Here is a 16,282-nt window from a genome sequence, read left to right as displayed (position 1 = left end):
GAGGTGCTTTTGGTGGAAATGGCAGGACACAGTGAGATATAGTACACTATATGGACAAAAGTATTGGGACAACAGTTCTATTTTTTGTGTTTCAGTCATAACAATTAGTAACGTGTAATAAATCAGTCATATAAAGGGAATTTCATGTTTCCAACTTTGCTGTAAGAGTTTAGGGAAGGTCATTCCCTGTTCCAGCATGACTGTTCCCTGTTCCATGAATGCGGCCTGCACAGAGCTCTGGAATGAATCGGAACACCAACTGAGGCTTTCTTGAGGCGCCCAGCCATACAAAAGCTCTATTGTACTACTTAACGGGCACAAATTCCCAAAGGCATAGTTGAAACTCTTGTGAGAAGCCTAGCTCAAAGGATTACATAGAGGTCAGTCTATTTTAATACTGTCCGACAAGCTCATGGTCAGTTTAGTACCTTAAAGAGCAGGGCTCTGTGGTAGTACGTTCCCTTCCGGATCCTGCCGACGGGCACGATGTTCGATCGCAGTTCGAACTTCAGCTCGCTCAGATGAAGCTCCCAGGGAAACTCGTGCTGCTTCTCGGCGTCCACCGGCCCCCCCATGGCATCGCTCACCAACCTGGTGACGCCAGTTACCAAAATGTAAACACTGCCGGGACTGTAATGATTCTGCCGTGTGTAACGTCATTGGGACTCACTTGGCCAGAGCGCTGTACACGTCCACCTCTTCACGTAAGGGCAGGACCGACTCGGTCGCCTTCGTGATCAGGTTGTGAAAGGCCACGTCATACGGTGGAACACTCGGCTTCTCTATCGGCGCTTCCAGCTGAGGTTTATAGTCGTCCTCGTCCTTCTGTTTCTCATCCTCACGTCGCCCTTTACCCTTAATCTTACTACAGAGGAAAAAACAAGCAATGATACACTTTTCCTGGATGTTCCCCCCTTTATCTCCTAATATTAGTCAGTACATTTTCTATTTGCCCCTCAGAAATGGAGCTCCCACATCAAATGATCTGATATTTATAGTGTAGCGTCCACCGCTGTATAATCTCAAGACGTTTGAGCATTCTAAAAGCTTTACACACCTTGATGTTTTGCTGATTCCTTTGCTGCTCACTACAGATGAGGTTTGAGTTCCTGGAGGACTGTCGTGCTGCGTCTCCTCTGCTGATTCAGTGATCAACCTAGGACCAAAAAGCATTCATATAGAGTCAGCTTTCCCTTCTGTATATAAAAAAAAAAACAGAATAGAACAGGGTTTTCAACCTTGTTTCAAGAGACCCAAATTTTGTCTATGATTTTTTTGTGACCCAGGCAACACAGTGCATCTTACTCTCTTACAATCTAGTCCCACTGTGGCTTACAAGATGTAACATAAAGCCTCCATAAGGGGGCATTCAAATACATGTTCATTTATCCCTGGGAACGAGGATAACAAACGTGTTCATTCAAATCATCTTGATTGGAGCTTAAATGTGGTGAAATAGTAAAAGAATCCGAGCTACAGTGAAGATTACGACCGATGTGCAGTGCTTTCTAACTTCTCTCCATTTGCCTCTCCGATTTAGTCATGTCCGATTCCTCACTTCGACTCCTCTGCTGCATGCACGGCCCCCGCGCTCCAGAGAGAAGATGAATGAACCTGTCAGCGGCGTCCTGGCACCGACCGAACCAGAACACACACAATGACCTCCATGGCGACGTGCTAATTGTAATGCAGAGTCGTCGGCGCGCTGTGCCGTCGGCGAGAGCGGACGGCGTCTCCGGGGCCTCAGTTACACAACACAGGAGCGTTTAGCATTCAGCCGGGAGAGCAACCCTGCTGGCGGAGGTATGTGCAGCGTTAAAGGAGCTGTGAAAGACTCGGAAAGGTCAGTCTTATAGTGGAAAACAAAACGCCCAAGAGACGAGAATCAAGCCGAGATGTGGACGAAAATAAATACGAAGGAATCAGAGCGATAATAAACTAAGCATTTGATTACCAAAAATTCTGAACTGTATTGTTTTTGAGTTGAAGCCTATTAGCAGGACTCTGTTGAGTCAAAAATATCCATACAGTATTACCACTTAGATCAGGGTTTACCATATTTTTTAAAGCGACACAGACAACACAAACAAAGCATCTTACTCTCTCTATAAAAGATGTAACATAAAGCCTCCACAGGGGGGCGAAGTTAAATGAATTGTTATTATTTTTCTCTGCAACTCATTTCTTTCGGTTCGCGACCCAGGGTTTGGAAACCTCCGTCTTAGATTGTTCATTTAGAAAGCCAATTAATAGCCGCTCAGGTATGACTGACCGCTGACAGGTTCATTCATCATCTCTCTGGAGCGCGGGGGCCGTGCAAGCGGCAGAGGAGTCGAAGTGAGGAATCGGATAGGACTAAATCGGAGGCGAATGAAGATAAGTAAGAAAGCACTGCACACATCGGTCGTAATCTTCACTGTAGCTCGGATTATTTTACTATTTCACCACATTTAAGCTCCAGTCAAGATGATTTGATTGAACACGTCTGTTATCCTAAAATAAATAAACTCGTACATGAATGCCCCCTTGTGGAGGCTTTATGTTACATCTTGTAAACCACAGTGGGACCAGATTGTAAGAAAGTAAGATGCACTGTGTTGCCTGAGTCGCAAAAATGAGCAACGTTTGGCTGTTGTTCATACAGGGTGGGAGCCGGATAGGGACCTCACAACTGCTGCAATTAGAGTCGAATTAGAGTCGAGGGATAATAAGGATCAGGGTGTGGCTCTCCGTACACAAAGCTGATCCGCATATGAACTCGCCTTGTGCGGGTGAAAACATGCAGTCGGCTACTGAACACGTGCGTGTGTTAGTCTCGCTCTCCTCAATCAGGAGTGGAGATCAGCATCGGTAGAGAGGAAGCGGAATGCAATCGGGTTATTGGATGTGACTAAATTGGGAGGAAAATTGGGGGAAAAAGGGTAATTAATTGTTGCCCCGGTTTATGCAGTTCCTAATTTAAGATGGATCTGTTTTTTTTAGTAAGTCTGACTCTTCAGATTGCTGTTCCATGTAGCTTTTAATCGCAGTAGTAGCACAAGTCCCATTAATCCCTGAAGCCACCACAGCATGTAAATATTATGACTAAGATTACGGCTCTTAGTGAGTTTGTATTTGCGCTGTACAGCTTGTGGTACGCATTATACTACAAATTCATAACCCTTGGCTGTAACTCACTGATCCGGAGGTTTTCCGTTAACGGCGATGACCGCTCGGTGCTGGTTGACGCCCTGCTTCGCTATATCTTCTAAAGCAGGGACGCCGTGACTCTTTCTGACCTATAAAATAAACACAAAATGAGTGACTTGCCAGCCCCAAAAATCATTAGAATCAGTCTGGATTGGTATGACTTTAAGAACCTGTCCTGGGTCGTAAAAGCCATCAGTGGTGATATCAGTGAAGGAGAGGCGTCCCGTCAGGCTGTATTTTACTGAGAGGTTTTTATCCAGAAGCTTCTGCAGTGCCGCCTCGCTGAACTGATTCTGACTGTTTAGAGAGGTGTTGATCTCCTGCAGGAGCTCCAAAGCCCTACAGACGAAAAACACACCTTAATGATTTCATTCATCAAGATTGGGTCTATTAGGTGCTGGACTCCTGGCGTCTCCTTCTCGGGTCTGCACTTGTACATCTGTTGCATTATTATCAGTCAAGTCATGCTTCAAAAGTAGTCCAAATAAAGCTGGGTGACCCTTCAAGCCCCTCTTCTGCTATGCAGCCAATGATGCCCTCTGGTGCCCAGGCAGGTGAACATCAGTAGAACACACACAGTGAATCTTACAGTACTTAAGATTAATCTCACCCTAATCGACACAAGTCAGTGGCAGTTGGCTCATCGTTGGCACACACGCTGATAGCCCAGCATGCATTTCGCCGGACGTCAGCGTTGCTTGATTTAAGCTGACTGACCAGCAGTGGCAGACCTCCAACGTTTCTCAGCTTCACATAGGACAGAAACATGCACTAAATTAAACATAATAATCACACCTGGAGTGCTTTTATTTCCTGCAGCACTCAGAAGTACCTGGGCTCTTCCCTCTGCGTCACAGGCGAGCGTGGCTACGGTCTGGGTGGCGCTCACGAGTACGCGTATATCCGCAGAGTTCAGTGGGGTCAGCAGGGCCTGCATGGCTCCGTGGGAGAGGATACTGCAGCGCAGGACATCCTGCGAGGCCATGTTGGTCAGGACGGCCGCCGCATGAACCGTCGCACCGGGAGAGCCGTCCTGCAAGAGCTGAACCAGGAGCTCGTCTCCTTCTGCTTCATACACCGCACTGAGAGAGGATCCACACAGCTTCATCATTAAATACATTACACACAATCCAGGCTCTCTCTCTTTCTTTATATAAATATACACTTTCTTTGGTGTCAAGAAGCAAACAGTGGCACAAAAAGTGTATGTGTTTAATGAGTGTATAATAATAAACTCCGTGTCTGTGCAGTGTGACGTTCATATGACACCTTTAATCAGTCATTATTATTCACACCGGGTGTGTTGTGTACATTTTTAGGGATGGTTTGCACTCACTATGCATTGGTGTGACTTCCATTGGTCAGGTTGGATAAAGCTTCTGCTGCTGCCTCCTTCAGCTCATTCCCTTCACTGTTCAGCAGCTGCACGACAGATCTGATCCCATCTAAAACACACAGGACTTCAGCAATCGAGACACCGGCCCTATAATGAGTAATTCTGGTCGTGTTATTTAATATTTTACACATGATTATTACCAAGCTGTCTGAAAGTGTCTTTACTGCTCGGGTTCTTGCTCATCGCTGCCACAGCCTGGCAGGTAGCAGCCTGCACACCATCGTTCTGCACAGCGAGCAGGTCGACCAGGGCTTTTTCAACATTTTGCTCATGCAGGATCTTTTGGTTCTCACCTAAATGATACCAAAAAATAATCCGATAGACATCTGACGGAGCAAAGGACGTCTGGCTGTTCACCCAGCATACAATATATTTACACTATAGGGCTAAAAGCATTCAGACACTTGGCCATGAGCTTCTATGTGATCTTTTTTAAGAAGGCTTCTCGCACGACTTTGAAAGATGTCTGTGTATGGGAATTTGTGCCCCTTCAGTTTGTATGACTAGGCGCTGATAATTTCAGAGCTGTTGAGTGGGGCTGAGGTCAGGGCTCTGTGCAGAATTTTCTTTAAACCGAGCTTTTCCTCATACTGGAACAGGAACGGGCCTTCCCTATAACGAGGTCTGTGGTAGCTGGTGAACGTGCCCCGGGTTCCCAGCGAAACAGACGTTACAGAGCTCAGCAAACAAAGGGTTCTTATACCAGACCTCCCAATTAGTGCTGATCACCCACAGCTGTGGGGCTGGCTATTTAAGCCAGCTCTACACAGCAGTGGGTGTCGCACCTTTGTTTGTTTTGTGGTCTCTTGTGGCAGCTCGTCCACACTGTTGTTTAGCTATAGGTGGTAGCCCTGGTGGCGCTAGGCCATTAGGGTAAGTAAAACCGCAAGGTTTGAGGTATGAGGGTTTTCTTTCGTCCTCTTAGAAATAGTGTGGTGCGACGCCGCGCAGTCCTCGAACTGCTGTTTGTTTCAGCGCTAGCTTTAGCTTAGCGGTCTCACTCAGTGCTCTAGTAGCGCTGGTTATATCCTAGGCATCAGTGCCTTCAGTCAAACAGAACATTGGATTCTCCAACCGCTGGGTGGCGACTCCGGAAAGTACTCGGTAGTCACGCCAACATCCCCGGTTCGAATCCACACTCTCTACAGCTGCCCAGCTCTCGTGCAGTTGCTGGGCAGACTCCTTATCGCTGTCTCTTTAAAACGCTAACATTAGCATTAGCGGCTTTCACTCCGCGCTGTTTTAGCGTTGGTGGTAATTTCGGCATCAGTGCCTTTAGTTAAACGGAACATTGGATTCTGTAACCGCTGGGTGGCAACTCCGGAAAGTAATCGGCAGTCACGCCAGCATCCCCGGTTCGAATCCACGCCTTACCGTTGTGTAACCTTTCTCTTTTGTTTTTCTCCTTTTCAGATCGGTGTTTGTCAGCTTCCGTCGGAGTTTCCGATTGGGTTTTGTTTTATTTTATGTTAGCTGTTTACCTTTTCTGTTGTCCTTATTAATTAAATAAAATATCTTTTTATAATTTTACTTCTGCATTTGTGTCCCTTTCTTCCCACGTGACAGAAAGGTGCGACCATACCATGGACGCAGCAGAAGTTCCACCCCTTACGGACGTTCTACGTCATCAAGGGGTAGCGTTAGGCAGGCACGAGGTGGCCCTAAACGAGTTGGCGCAGCGGGTAGCTGCGCTCACCCTGCAGTCGCCAATTCTTAGGTCCGGTCCTGAACCCCCTGCCCACTCTCCTACCCACTCCGGAGGGTGCGGAAACCGCGACACCCCTATTTCGCCTCCCGAAAGGTATTCGGGAGAGGCTAAGAGGTGCCGTGGCTTCCTCCTCCAGTGTGCCCTTGCGTTTGAGCTGCAACCCTCTCGCTACCCTACGGAGCGATCGAAGGTTGCATACATAATTTCCCTGCTGACTGGCCGAGCTTTAGAATGGGCTACTGCCCTCTGGGAGCAAAATGCTCCAGAATGCTCTTCGGAAAGCTCCTTTAAGGAAGCTATAAAGGAGACCTTTTTTCACCCTTCGGGTGGCCGTGAGGTAGGCCCTCGTCTACTCGAGCTTACCCAAGGTGCTCGGTCAGTAGCCGATTATGTAATCGAGTTTCGAACGCTCGCGGCTGAGTGTGGTTGGGACGAGGGGGCCCTTACTGCCATATTCCATCGTGGTTTGTCTGGTAAGGTGAAGGACGAGCTAGCCACCAGGGACCCTCCTACCACTCTTAAGGACTTCTATGTCCTGGCCAACGCCATAGACACCCGCCTTCGCCAGCGAGCCCGGGAACGGGGCACCTGTTCCCCGTTCACCCGCTCGCAGGTCTCTCCCAATTCTCCTCCGCCTGTCCTGGATCCTGAGCCCATGCAGTTGGGGTCAGCTCGCGCTGGTGCCCCAACGGCTTCGGGTCCGTCTGCCAGACCCCGGCAGCCGTTAAACTAGCAGGCCGCTCTCGAGCTAGGGACTCGGGAGTGAGCCGAACTACCATCCCTGCCCAAGGACTATTTCTGCAGGCCCGGTTGCTTTGGGGTCTGGGAGACACAGACCTTCGGGTCTGTGTGGATTCAGGCGCGGTGGAGAGTTTCATAGACATCAACCTGGTACACAGGCTGGGGATTGAGGTCCAACCGCTAACAACTCCAGTGTCGGTCCATGCTGTGGATGGCCGACCTGTAGCGGGCAGCCCGATAACCCACCAGACGCGACCTCTCACGTTGCGCCTGGAAAACCACGAGGAACGGATCACCTTTCTTGTGACTCACGTTCCTCACCTCCAGGTGGTTTTGGGGTATTCGTGGCTGCAAAGACACAACCCCCAGATCGACTGGGCCACCGGATCGATCTTTATCTGGGGAACGCAGTGTCGGGACTCGTGCCTACTGCAAGGCGGCGCGAGCCCCGAGCCGTCCGAACCCAAGATGGCGATTCCGGATTTGGCAGCTGTTCCTCCTGTGTACCATGATTTACGGGAGGTTTTTAGCAAGTCCCGGGCGCAGGACTTGCCCCCCCACAGACCGTTCGATTGCGCCATCAACCTTTTGCCCGGCACTACTCCTCCTAGGGGGCGCCTTTTTTCGCTCTCCGGCCTAGAAAAGGTTGCTATGGAGGAGTATGTGCGTGAGGCGCTTAAACAGGGGTTCATCCGTCCTTCTTCCTCCCCAGCTGGGGCAGGGTTCTTTTTTGTGAACAAGAAGGACGGCACCCTGCGCCCCTGTATCGATTATCGCGGTCTGAATGCCATTACGATCAAGGATCGGTACCCGCTGCCGCTGATGGCCACGGCTTTCGAAGCCCTTCAGCGAGCATCGGTTTTTTCAAAGCTCGATCTTCGCAGCGCGTACAATTTGATCCGGATCAGGCAGGGGGATGAGTGGAAGACTGCGTTCATTACGCCCACTGGCCACTATGAGTACTCGGTGATGCCATTTGGGTTAATGAATGCCCCCGCAGTCTTCCAGAGATTTATCAATGAGGTCTTGCGGGAGACTCTTGGTAAATTCGTCTATGTTTACTTAGACGATATTCTTATCTTTAGTCAGTCCATCGACGAGCATATAGGGCATGTCCGACGAGTTCTCCAGCTCTTGCTCGACAACCATCTGTTTGTCAAGCTGGAGAAGTCGGTCTTTCACTCCCCCACGGTCTCGTTTCTGGGGTTTGTAGTGTCCAAGGGCACCCTGCGCATGGACTCGGCTAAAGTATCTGCGGTGGAGAAGTGGCCAACTCCAAGTTCTTTACGCCAACTGCAAAGGTTTTTGGGCTTTGCAAACTTTTTTCGGCGTTTCATTAAGAACTTTAGCTCAGTCGCCGCCCCGTTAACGGACCTCACAGGCAAAGGTCCGTTCCAATGGACGGTGCAGGCCCAGCAAGCTTTCGACAAGCTAAAAACACTCTTGACGACTGCTCCCGTCTTGCAGTTGCCCGACCCAGAGGAACCCTTCGTTGTCGAAGTGGATGCTTCCGAGGTCGGGGCTGGGGCAGTTTTGTCCCAAAGAGTGGGGCCGGGGAAGAAGCTACATCCATGTGCCTTCTTCTCGCACCGCCTGACTCCAGCCGAGCGGAACTACCCGGTTGGAGACAGGGAACTCTTGGCCATTAAGTTGGCGTTAGAGGAGTGGCGACACTGGCTCGAGGGGGCCAAACATCCTTTTCTTGTCTGGACGGATCACAAAAATCTGTCATTCATCCAGCAAGTCAAGAGGATGAACTCCCGTCAGGCCCGGTGGTCCTTATTTTTTGGAAGGTTCAATTTCACACTGTCTTATAGACCGGGGTCCGAAAACGTCAAACCGGACGCTCTGTCTAGACAGTGGGAACCGACCAGGCCGGAGACCGGACCTGATCCCGTGATCCCCTCGACCCAGATAGCGGCCCCAATCACATGGGGCATATCGAAGGTCATTCGGGATGCCCAACGGGCTGAACCCGACCCCGGTGGGGGACCTCCTGACAGACTGTACGTACCTTCATCCGTACGGCGTCAGGTCTTCGAGTGGGCTCATGCTTCCCCATTTGCGGCGCACCCAGGCGTGACTAAGTCCCTGGTCTTGCTGCGCCGAAGATTTTGGTGGCCGGGGATGGAGAATGAGGTACGTGACTTTGTCCGTGCCTGCTCGGTGTGTGCTCTTAACAAGAGTCCCAGAGAGCGCCCCAGGGGCCTTCTTCACCCGTTGCCAATACCGGCTAGACCGTGGTCCCACATTGCCCTGGACTTTGTGACAGGCTTGCCTAAGTCCAGAGGGTTCACGGCGGTATTGGTAATTGTCGACCGGTTTACCAAATCTTGCCTCTTTATCCCACTGCCCAAGCTACCATCCGCCATGGGCACTGCGCAGATCATTCTGAATCATGTGGTGAGAGCACATGGGGTCCCCTCAGACATTGTGTCAGATCGGGGCCCACAGTTTGTGAGCCAGTGCTGGCGGGCCTTTTGCCAAATTATTGGCGCGAAGGCCAGCTTATCCTCCGGTTACCACCCGGAGTCGAATGGGCAGTCGGAGAGGCTTATCCAGGATCTGAGCAAGATGCTCAGGTGCCTGACGGCAGGGAATCCGACCACGTGGTCGGATAAGCTGATGTGGGCAGAGTTTGCTCACAACACCCTGCATCATTCGGCGATCGGCATGTCACCGTTTGAAGCTCAGTTCGGGTACCCTCCTCCGCTCTTTCCTGAGCAAGAGCAGCAGGTAGCGGTCCCGTCTGTACAGCTTCAGGTCCGCCGCTGCCGCGCCGCCTGGCGCAAAGCTAGGCAGGCACTTGTGGCCACCCAGCGCTCTGTGAAGCGCAAAGCTGACCGCAGGCGGCAGCCGGCTCTTACCTTCCGGCCAGGCCAACGAGTACTTGTTTCAACGAGGGATCTCCCCGTTCGAGGTGTTCCACATAAGTTGGCACCCAAGTACATTGGCCCGTTCAAGGTGGTAAGGCGGATTAACCCGGTGACGTATAGGTTGGAGCTTCCTCCCCGCATGAAAGTGCATCCAACCTTCCATGTCTCCCATCTCCGACCATTTATGTGCGGGGGAGTTTTACCCCCTCCCCAACCTCCCGCCCCTCGTATCATCCAGGGTGCCCCTGCCTTCACGGTTCGCCGGTTACTTGACAGCAGGAAGGTTCAGGGTAGTACCCAATACTTGGTGGATTGGGAAGGTTACGGCCCTGAGGAACGTTCATGGGTACCGGCTCGTCAGATCCTGGACCCTGAACTGATCCGCGAGTTCCGACGGAACCGTGCTGCGGGTCTTGGGACCTCAGGAGCTGTCCCTAGAGGAGGGGGTTCTATAACGAGGTCTGTGGTAGCTGGTGAACGTGCCCCGGGTTCCCAGCGAAACAGACGTTACAGAGCTCAGCAAACAAAGGGTTCTTATACCAGACCTCCCAATTAGTGCTGATCACCCACAGCTGTGGGGCTGGCTATTTAAGCCAGCTCTACACAGCAGTGGGTGTCGCACCTTTGTTTGTTTTGTGGTCTCTTGTGGCAGCTCGTCCACACTGTTGTTTAGCTATAGGTGGTAGCCCTGGTGGCGCTAGGCCATTAGGGTAAGTAAAACCGCAAGGTTTGAGGTATGAGGGTTTTCTTTCGTCCTCTTAGAAATAGTGTGGTGCGACGCCGCGCAGTCCTCGAACTGCTGTTTGTTTCAGCGCTAGCTTTAGCTTAGCGGTCTCACTCAGTGCTCTAGTAGCGCTGGTTATATCCTAGGCATCAGTGCCTTCAGTCAAACAGAACATTGGATTCTCCAACCGCTGGGTGGCGACTCCGGAAAGTACTCGGTAGTCACGCCAACATCCCCGGTTCGAATCCACACTCTCTACAGCTGCCCAGCTCTCGTGCAGTTGCTGGGCAGACTCCTTATCGCTGTCTCTTTAAAACGCTAACATTAGCATTAGCGGCTTTCACTCCGCGCTGTTTTAGCGTTGGTGGTAATTTCGGCATCAGTGCCTTTAGTTAAACGGAACATTGGATTCTGTAACCGCTGGGTGGCAACTCCGGAAAGTAATCGGCAGTCACGCCAGCATCCCCGGTTCGAATCCACGCCTTACCGTTGTGTAACCTTTCTCTTTTGTTTTTCTCCTTTTCAGATCGGTGTTTGTCAGCTTCCGTCGGAGTTTCCGATTGGGTTTTGTTTTATTTTATGTTAGCTGTTTACCTTTTCTGTTGTCCTTATTAATTAAATAAAATATCTTTTTATAATTTTACTTCTGCATTTGTGTCCCTTTCTTCCCACGTGACATTCCCTAAACTGTTGCTGCAAAGTTGGATGCATATAATTACCTTTTTGTAATTGATTTATTACACCTGTTAGCAACTGTTGTATATATAGTGTATACACACCTCTAACAGGTGTAATAAAATCAGTTCTATAATATAAACATAATTGTTAGAGCTATCAGGTCAAAATCAGACCTCACAAATGCTCTCTTGACTCGATGGATTACACGTGTCCACAGACACAGTCCGAAATCTGAACCGTTCAAACCAAGTTTTCTTTATCCATGACTTAAGAACACAGAGGAGAGATGATTGGTCGGTGGACACGTACTGCTTTGTGCTGCTCTGCCCACAGTTTGAACCGCGTTCGTTTGGATGTCAGGGCTGCTGGGCGTGACGATGAAGTGCAGCAGCTTCTCCAGGCCTCCGTTCCCCTGAACGAGCTGCACGGACTCGACGTCCTGCAGGCAGTTGGAGACGACCTTCAGAACGTCCACGTGCAGATCGCTGAACTCCTGCTGGGTTTCATACACATAATAACAACAAACTCACACAACCCACATTATTACAACATTCTGAAGATCTATTGGTGCTGGTAACATAATACCCCCCCTTAAATGTGAAATGCTTATTATGAGGGATCTATGAGATGTGGATCTGATGGTGCGTGTGAGGGTGAGGGATCTATTAGACGTGGATCTGATGGTGCGTGTGAGGGATCTATTAGACGTGGATCTGATGGTGCGTGTGAGGGGGAGGGATCTATTAGACGTGGATCTGATGGTGCGTGTGAGGGTGAGGGATCTATTAGACGTGGATCTGATGGTGCGTGTGAGGGTGAGGGATCTATTAGACGTGGATCTGCTGGTGCGTGTGAGGGTGAGGGATCTATTAGACGTGGATCTGCTGGTGCGTGTGAGGGTGAGGGATCTATTAGACGTGGATCTGATGGTGCGTGTGAGGGTGAGGGATCTATTAGATGTGGATCTGCTGGTGCGTGTGAGGGTGAGGGATCTATTAGACGTGGATCTGATGGTGCGTGTGAGGGTGAGGGATCTATTAATGTCCTATTATGTTGCTGGTGAGTGGGTGTTGGTTTGCGATGTTGGTGATGATCGTACTTTAGTGGTGAGGACCTCCATCAGTCGAGTGATTCCATGCTCCTGTCTGAGAGCCGTCCGAGTCTCTCTGTCTGTGCTGATGCTCGCCAGGGTGCGCAGGGCCAACTGCTGAATCACAGGGAATTCGGAGCTCAGCAGCTCCAGCAGAGGGGCGAGTCCGCTCAACTCGCGCACCGCTACCCGGCAGGAGGATTCCTAAAATTTCAGTAAAAGAAAATGTTACAGAGGAGACCCACGTTCAACCAATTTGGACACTTTAAAATCAAAGAGGATCCACACTCTCATTATTACACTCAGACATAAAGGCTATTTATTGCAACTAATCCACCTACTGACACGTTTCTTGCAAGGAATGGAACCTACCTGAACCAGATTATAGACACACTCCACAGAGTTCTTTTTCACGTCGGGATCGGGGCTGGACAGAAGCCGGATGAGAGCTTGCAGTCCGTCGTGGTCGAAGATCTGAACCTTACACGTGAAGTCCACAGAGAGGGAGGCCAAGCACAGCGTGCCGAATTCATGGATCACGACGTCCTCTGTGTGTATTAGAGATAAAGACAAACCACACAAAGGTGAAATGTGTTTAGAGCATCTCCGACAGATAAACGGTCGTGGTTTGAGGAGTTTGGTGTGCACAAACTTCAGTGATCTCCTCACCTCTGAGCTAATATTTATGGGCAGTGCAGTTAGGATAGTTGACTAGTAATCATAAGGTTGCTTGTTCAAGTCCCACCATTGCCAGACTGCCACTGTTGGGCCCCTGAGCAAGGCCCTTAACCCTCAATTACTTGAAATGTATTCAGTGATAAGTGAGGAGACCCACGTTCAACCCATTTTGAACACTTTAAGGTTAAAGAGGATGCCCGCTCTTCTTAATTTACATGCAATTTAGTGCAACTAATCCACCTACTGGTATGTTTCTTGCAAGGAATGGAACAGAACTGAGCTACCTGAACCTGATTATACTGTAGACACACTCCACAGAGTTCTCTTTTACATCAGGATCGGGACTGGACAGAAGCCGGATGAGAGCTTGCAGTGGTGGCTCAGTGGTTAACGTACCAGACTTGCAATCGGAAGGTCACTGGTTCAAGCCCCACTCATGCACAGGCTTCCATTGTTGGGACCCCCACTTGCTTGTATTGTAAGATACTCTGATACTGAGGGGGTTGAGGGCTCAGTGAAGGCCACTGAAGTTTCTCCAAACCAAACTTGTGCCCAGTGTTTCCCAGTGGAACTGGACACAAAACAACCTGACCAGGATTCCACTGGTTCCAAAAAATGGTTCCACTGTTCCACAAGAGAAAATAACAGTACCCTCTGGTGCCAGTCTGCTGATGACCGATGGAATGATGTTCAGTTTCTTCATGAGTTTCTTCACATCATCTGTTCAAACGCATACAAATGAAATAAAACAACAAATCCATCACGTGGACTGATCATCATCTCAGGCTTCACGTCACTGTGAGCTTCTTCGTCCACTTACTGTTAGACGCCATCACCCCCAGAGCCATGACGGCGTACCTGCGAACGGTTTTATCTTCGTGACTGATGAGGCAGGTGAGGGGTTCCACCGCACCCAGAGCCAGCAGAGAGCTCCTGTTCTCATCACCTGCGCATTAGCAAAAGACACAGACAGATTAAAACAGACCAGCTCATGATCGTGCACGCTCATTAGTAATGAATTAACGTGCAGACCTTTCTCTGCAAATCTGTAGATGGCTTCACAGGCTTTGGTAAGCACTTCTTCCTCTGGAGAGCTGAGCATCAGGACGACTGTCGCAGCTTTCTTGCTTTCAATAGGGAGAGGATCAAACTGCAATCACATTAACAACATTAACGATCAGACTAAAATCTGATGTGAAGTATGGCCCTGGTTACTTTAAAATTGCTAAATATATATGATATCTTTCTTAAAATCCTAATGATAGATGTATTTTTTTAATAGGTTCTACTGGTTACTGTAACAGATTTTTCCATTAAGCTTTAATAGTGTCCTCAACATAAACTGTTGGGTTTATTATAGGAACACAATTATGTTCCTATAATGAGAATTTAGTAAACATATAAAGTGTAACATGGGCAACATATAGTGAAATATTTACAGAAGAATCCTGATTTGTTTTGTGTTGTTATTTATCAAGCAAAGAATCAAATAAATGCTGTAATTATTTCTATAATCTGATACAGAACATGCAGTTACAGTAGACGTGAATAATGATGAGGCCTCACCACTTCTTTAGGTGCCGCTTCCGGTTCCTTCTTGACCTTTTTCCCCATCCTATAATACATATTATATTTTTATTAGAAATATACATTACATATATATATATATATATATATTATATCAGTGCATACTGACATAAATACTAACATAAAAACAATAATAATAGAAGCAAAGTGGTAAAGTGGGTGCCACACATCAGCATTGGTTCTGAGGAATTGGGTTCAAACCTTGCCTCCAAACACTGTCTTGAGTTTATCATGTTTGTAATGGTTTCCTACAGGTAGTCCTGTATCCTCCCAACCCACAAAAACATGCAAACTGAGTAAATGTGAGTGAGTATATGAGTGAGTGAATTACTTGCATGTTTTATAAAGAGATCAATCAAATCAATTATAATTACATTTACATTTTCGGCATTTAGCAGACGCTTTTATCCAAAGCGACTTACAATACTGAGACAGTATACTGTGTAAGCAATTGCTCAAGGGCCCAACAGAGACAACCTGGCAGTGGTGGGGCTTGAACTGGCAACGTTCTGATTACTAGTCCAGTACCTTAACTGCTAGGCTACAAATGCCCTAATTAAAATGCATATCAAAGTGCTTTTCACAGTACAGTTGTGAGTAAATCAATAAGAAAATCATTTATTTATTTGTAAATCATAAAAATGAACTTACAGAAAATAAATGTACTTCATTTTGCATTAGCCAGCTAAGATTAGCGAATAACATAATAAAAACAGCCCTGTATCATAAACATACCTCGGTTACAAGTCTCGTAAAATAATAGATGAATGCAGCTTGTTTTTTTTTTGTATTTATATTTGGAATATAAATCGTTTCCTACAATATTAAAGTCTGTGAATAAGTCGAGCACTTAGCTTAGCTACAGCTAACAATATACGCTGTGTTTGATGGAAGCAGTTGCTAGGAAACGCACGCCACTGCGTTTAGCCGCTAGATGGCGCTGTGCTCACTGTCATATTTTTTAATTCGCGCTTTAATATAATTGTATTAATTAAATATATATCAAAAATCATATTTTTGTACTGTTTACATGTGTAAACACACATTTATTATATAATATAAGTTGTTATAAATAAATGTAAATAAATATTTAGTGCATTGTAAGTGGTTCACTAGAGCTGGTGACTTGCACCTATTAAAAAGTACATTAAATAGTAAGCTCTTTGCAAATGTCTCAAAGAAAACTTAAATATATGTACTTTTTTAAAAATATACAATAGTAGACATGATCCTGTTATAAAAAAAATCAAATTTTCTGAAGCAAAAATTGTTTAATTTCTTTAAATGTGCAAAGGTTTGTTCCTCTTTAAAGTGTGTGTTATTATTTTTACTTACAAAGTTAACAAAACAGGACATTTCACAGGAAAGTGTGTCTAAACTTTTGCATAAAGTGCATATTTTTTGAAAACCACACTTACATCTTTGGACACGGGAGTGTGATAAAATGATTCAGCCACAGAAAAAGAACCGTTGAGGAAATCAGTCAAATCACAAGACTCACATGGCATACATGTTCCTTATACATGCTTACACTTCACTTCAACAACAATACATTTGAATTGGTAATGTGACAGTTTTGTTTGTGATGCACAGTTCCAAAGACCTTGTGCTTTGT

The 16,282-nt window shown here is 47.7% G+C and overlaps 1 protein-coding gene across 4 annotated transcripts in view; it reads right to left on the bottom strand.

Moving 5' to 3' along the window:
- Positions 1 to 16,282, bottom strand: part of armc3 (armadillo repeat containing 3) — a 378,416-nt gene that overhangs the window by 414 nt on the left and 361,720 nt on the right. The window contains exons 1-17 of one of the 4 annotated variants that reach the window (XM_062985811.1): positions 15,403 to 15,525; positions 14,647 to 14,695; positions 14,113 to 14,230; positions 13,901 to 14,026; positions 13,732 to 13,800; positions 12,775 to 12,950; positions 12,412 to 12,606; positions 11,622 to 11,808; positions 4,726 to 4,878; positions 4,526 to 4,634; positions 4,022 to 4,271; positions 3,800 to 3,936; positions 3,360 to 3,528; positions 3,178 to 3,278; positions 1,058 to 1,156; positions 671 to 865; positions 429 to 591 (exon numbers count right to left, since the gene is read on the bottom strand). In XM_062985811.1, coding sequence (XP_062841881.1) covers positions 429 to 591; positions 671 to 865; positions 1,058 to 1,156; positions 3,178 to 3,278; positions 3,360 to 3,528; positions 3,800 to 3,936; positions 4,022 to 4,271; positions 4,526 to 4,634; positions 4,726 to 4,878; positions 11,622 to 11,808; positions 12,412 to 12,606; positions 12,775 to 12,950; positions 13,732 to 13,800; positions 13,901 to 14,026; positions 14,113 to 14,230; positions 14,647 to 14,694 — 2,295 coding nt within the window. In that variant the 5' untranslated portion in view covers position 14,695; positions 15,403 to 15,525. Of the gene's footprint in view, positions 1 to 428; positions 592 to 670; positions 866 to 1,057; positions 1,157 to 3,177; positions 3,279 to 3,359; positions 3,529 to 3,799; positions 3,937 to 4,021; positions 4,272 to 4,525; positions 4,635 to 4,725; positions 4,879 to 11,621; positions 11,809 to 12,411; positions 12,607 to 12,774; positions 12,951 to 13,731; positions 13,801 to 13,900; positions 14,027 to 14,112; positions 14,231 to 14,646; positions 14,696 to 15,402; positions 15,526 to 16,282 lie in introns of those variants that run through there. The other 3 variants (XM_062985814.1, XM_062985813.1, XM_062985812.1) reach the window with 3 other exon arrangements.

Source organism: Trichomycterus rosablanca, chromosome 23 (assembly GCF_030014385.1).
Source record: "Trichomycterus rosablanca isolate fTriRos1 chromosome 23, fTriRos1.hap1, whole genome shotgun sequence".
Lineage (NCBI taxonomy): Eukaryota > Metazoa > Chordata > Actinopteri > Siluriformes > Trichomycteridae > Trichomycterus > Trichomycterus rosablanca.
Note: the sequence above shows the minus strand (reverse complement) of the source record. Positions and strands in the feature narration are given on the sequence as shown.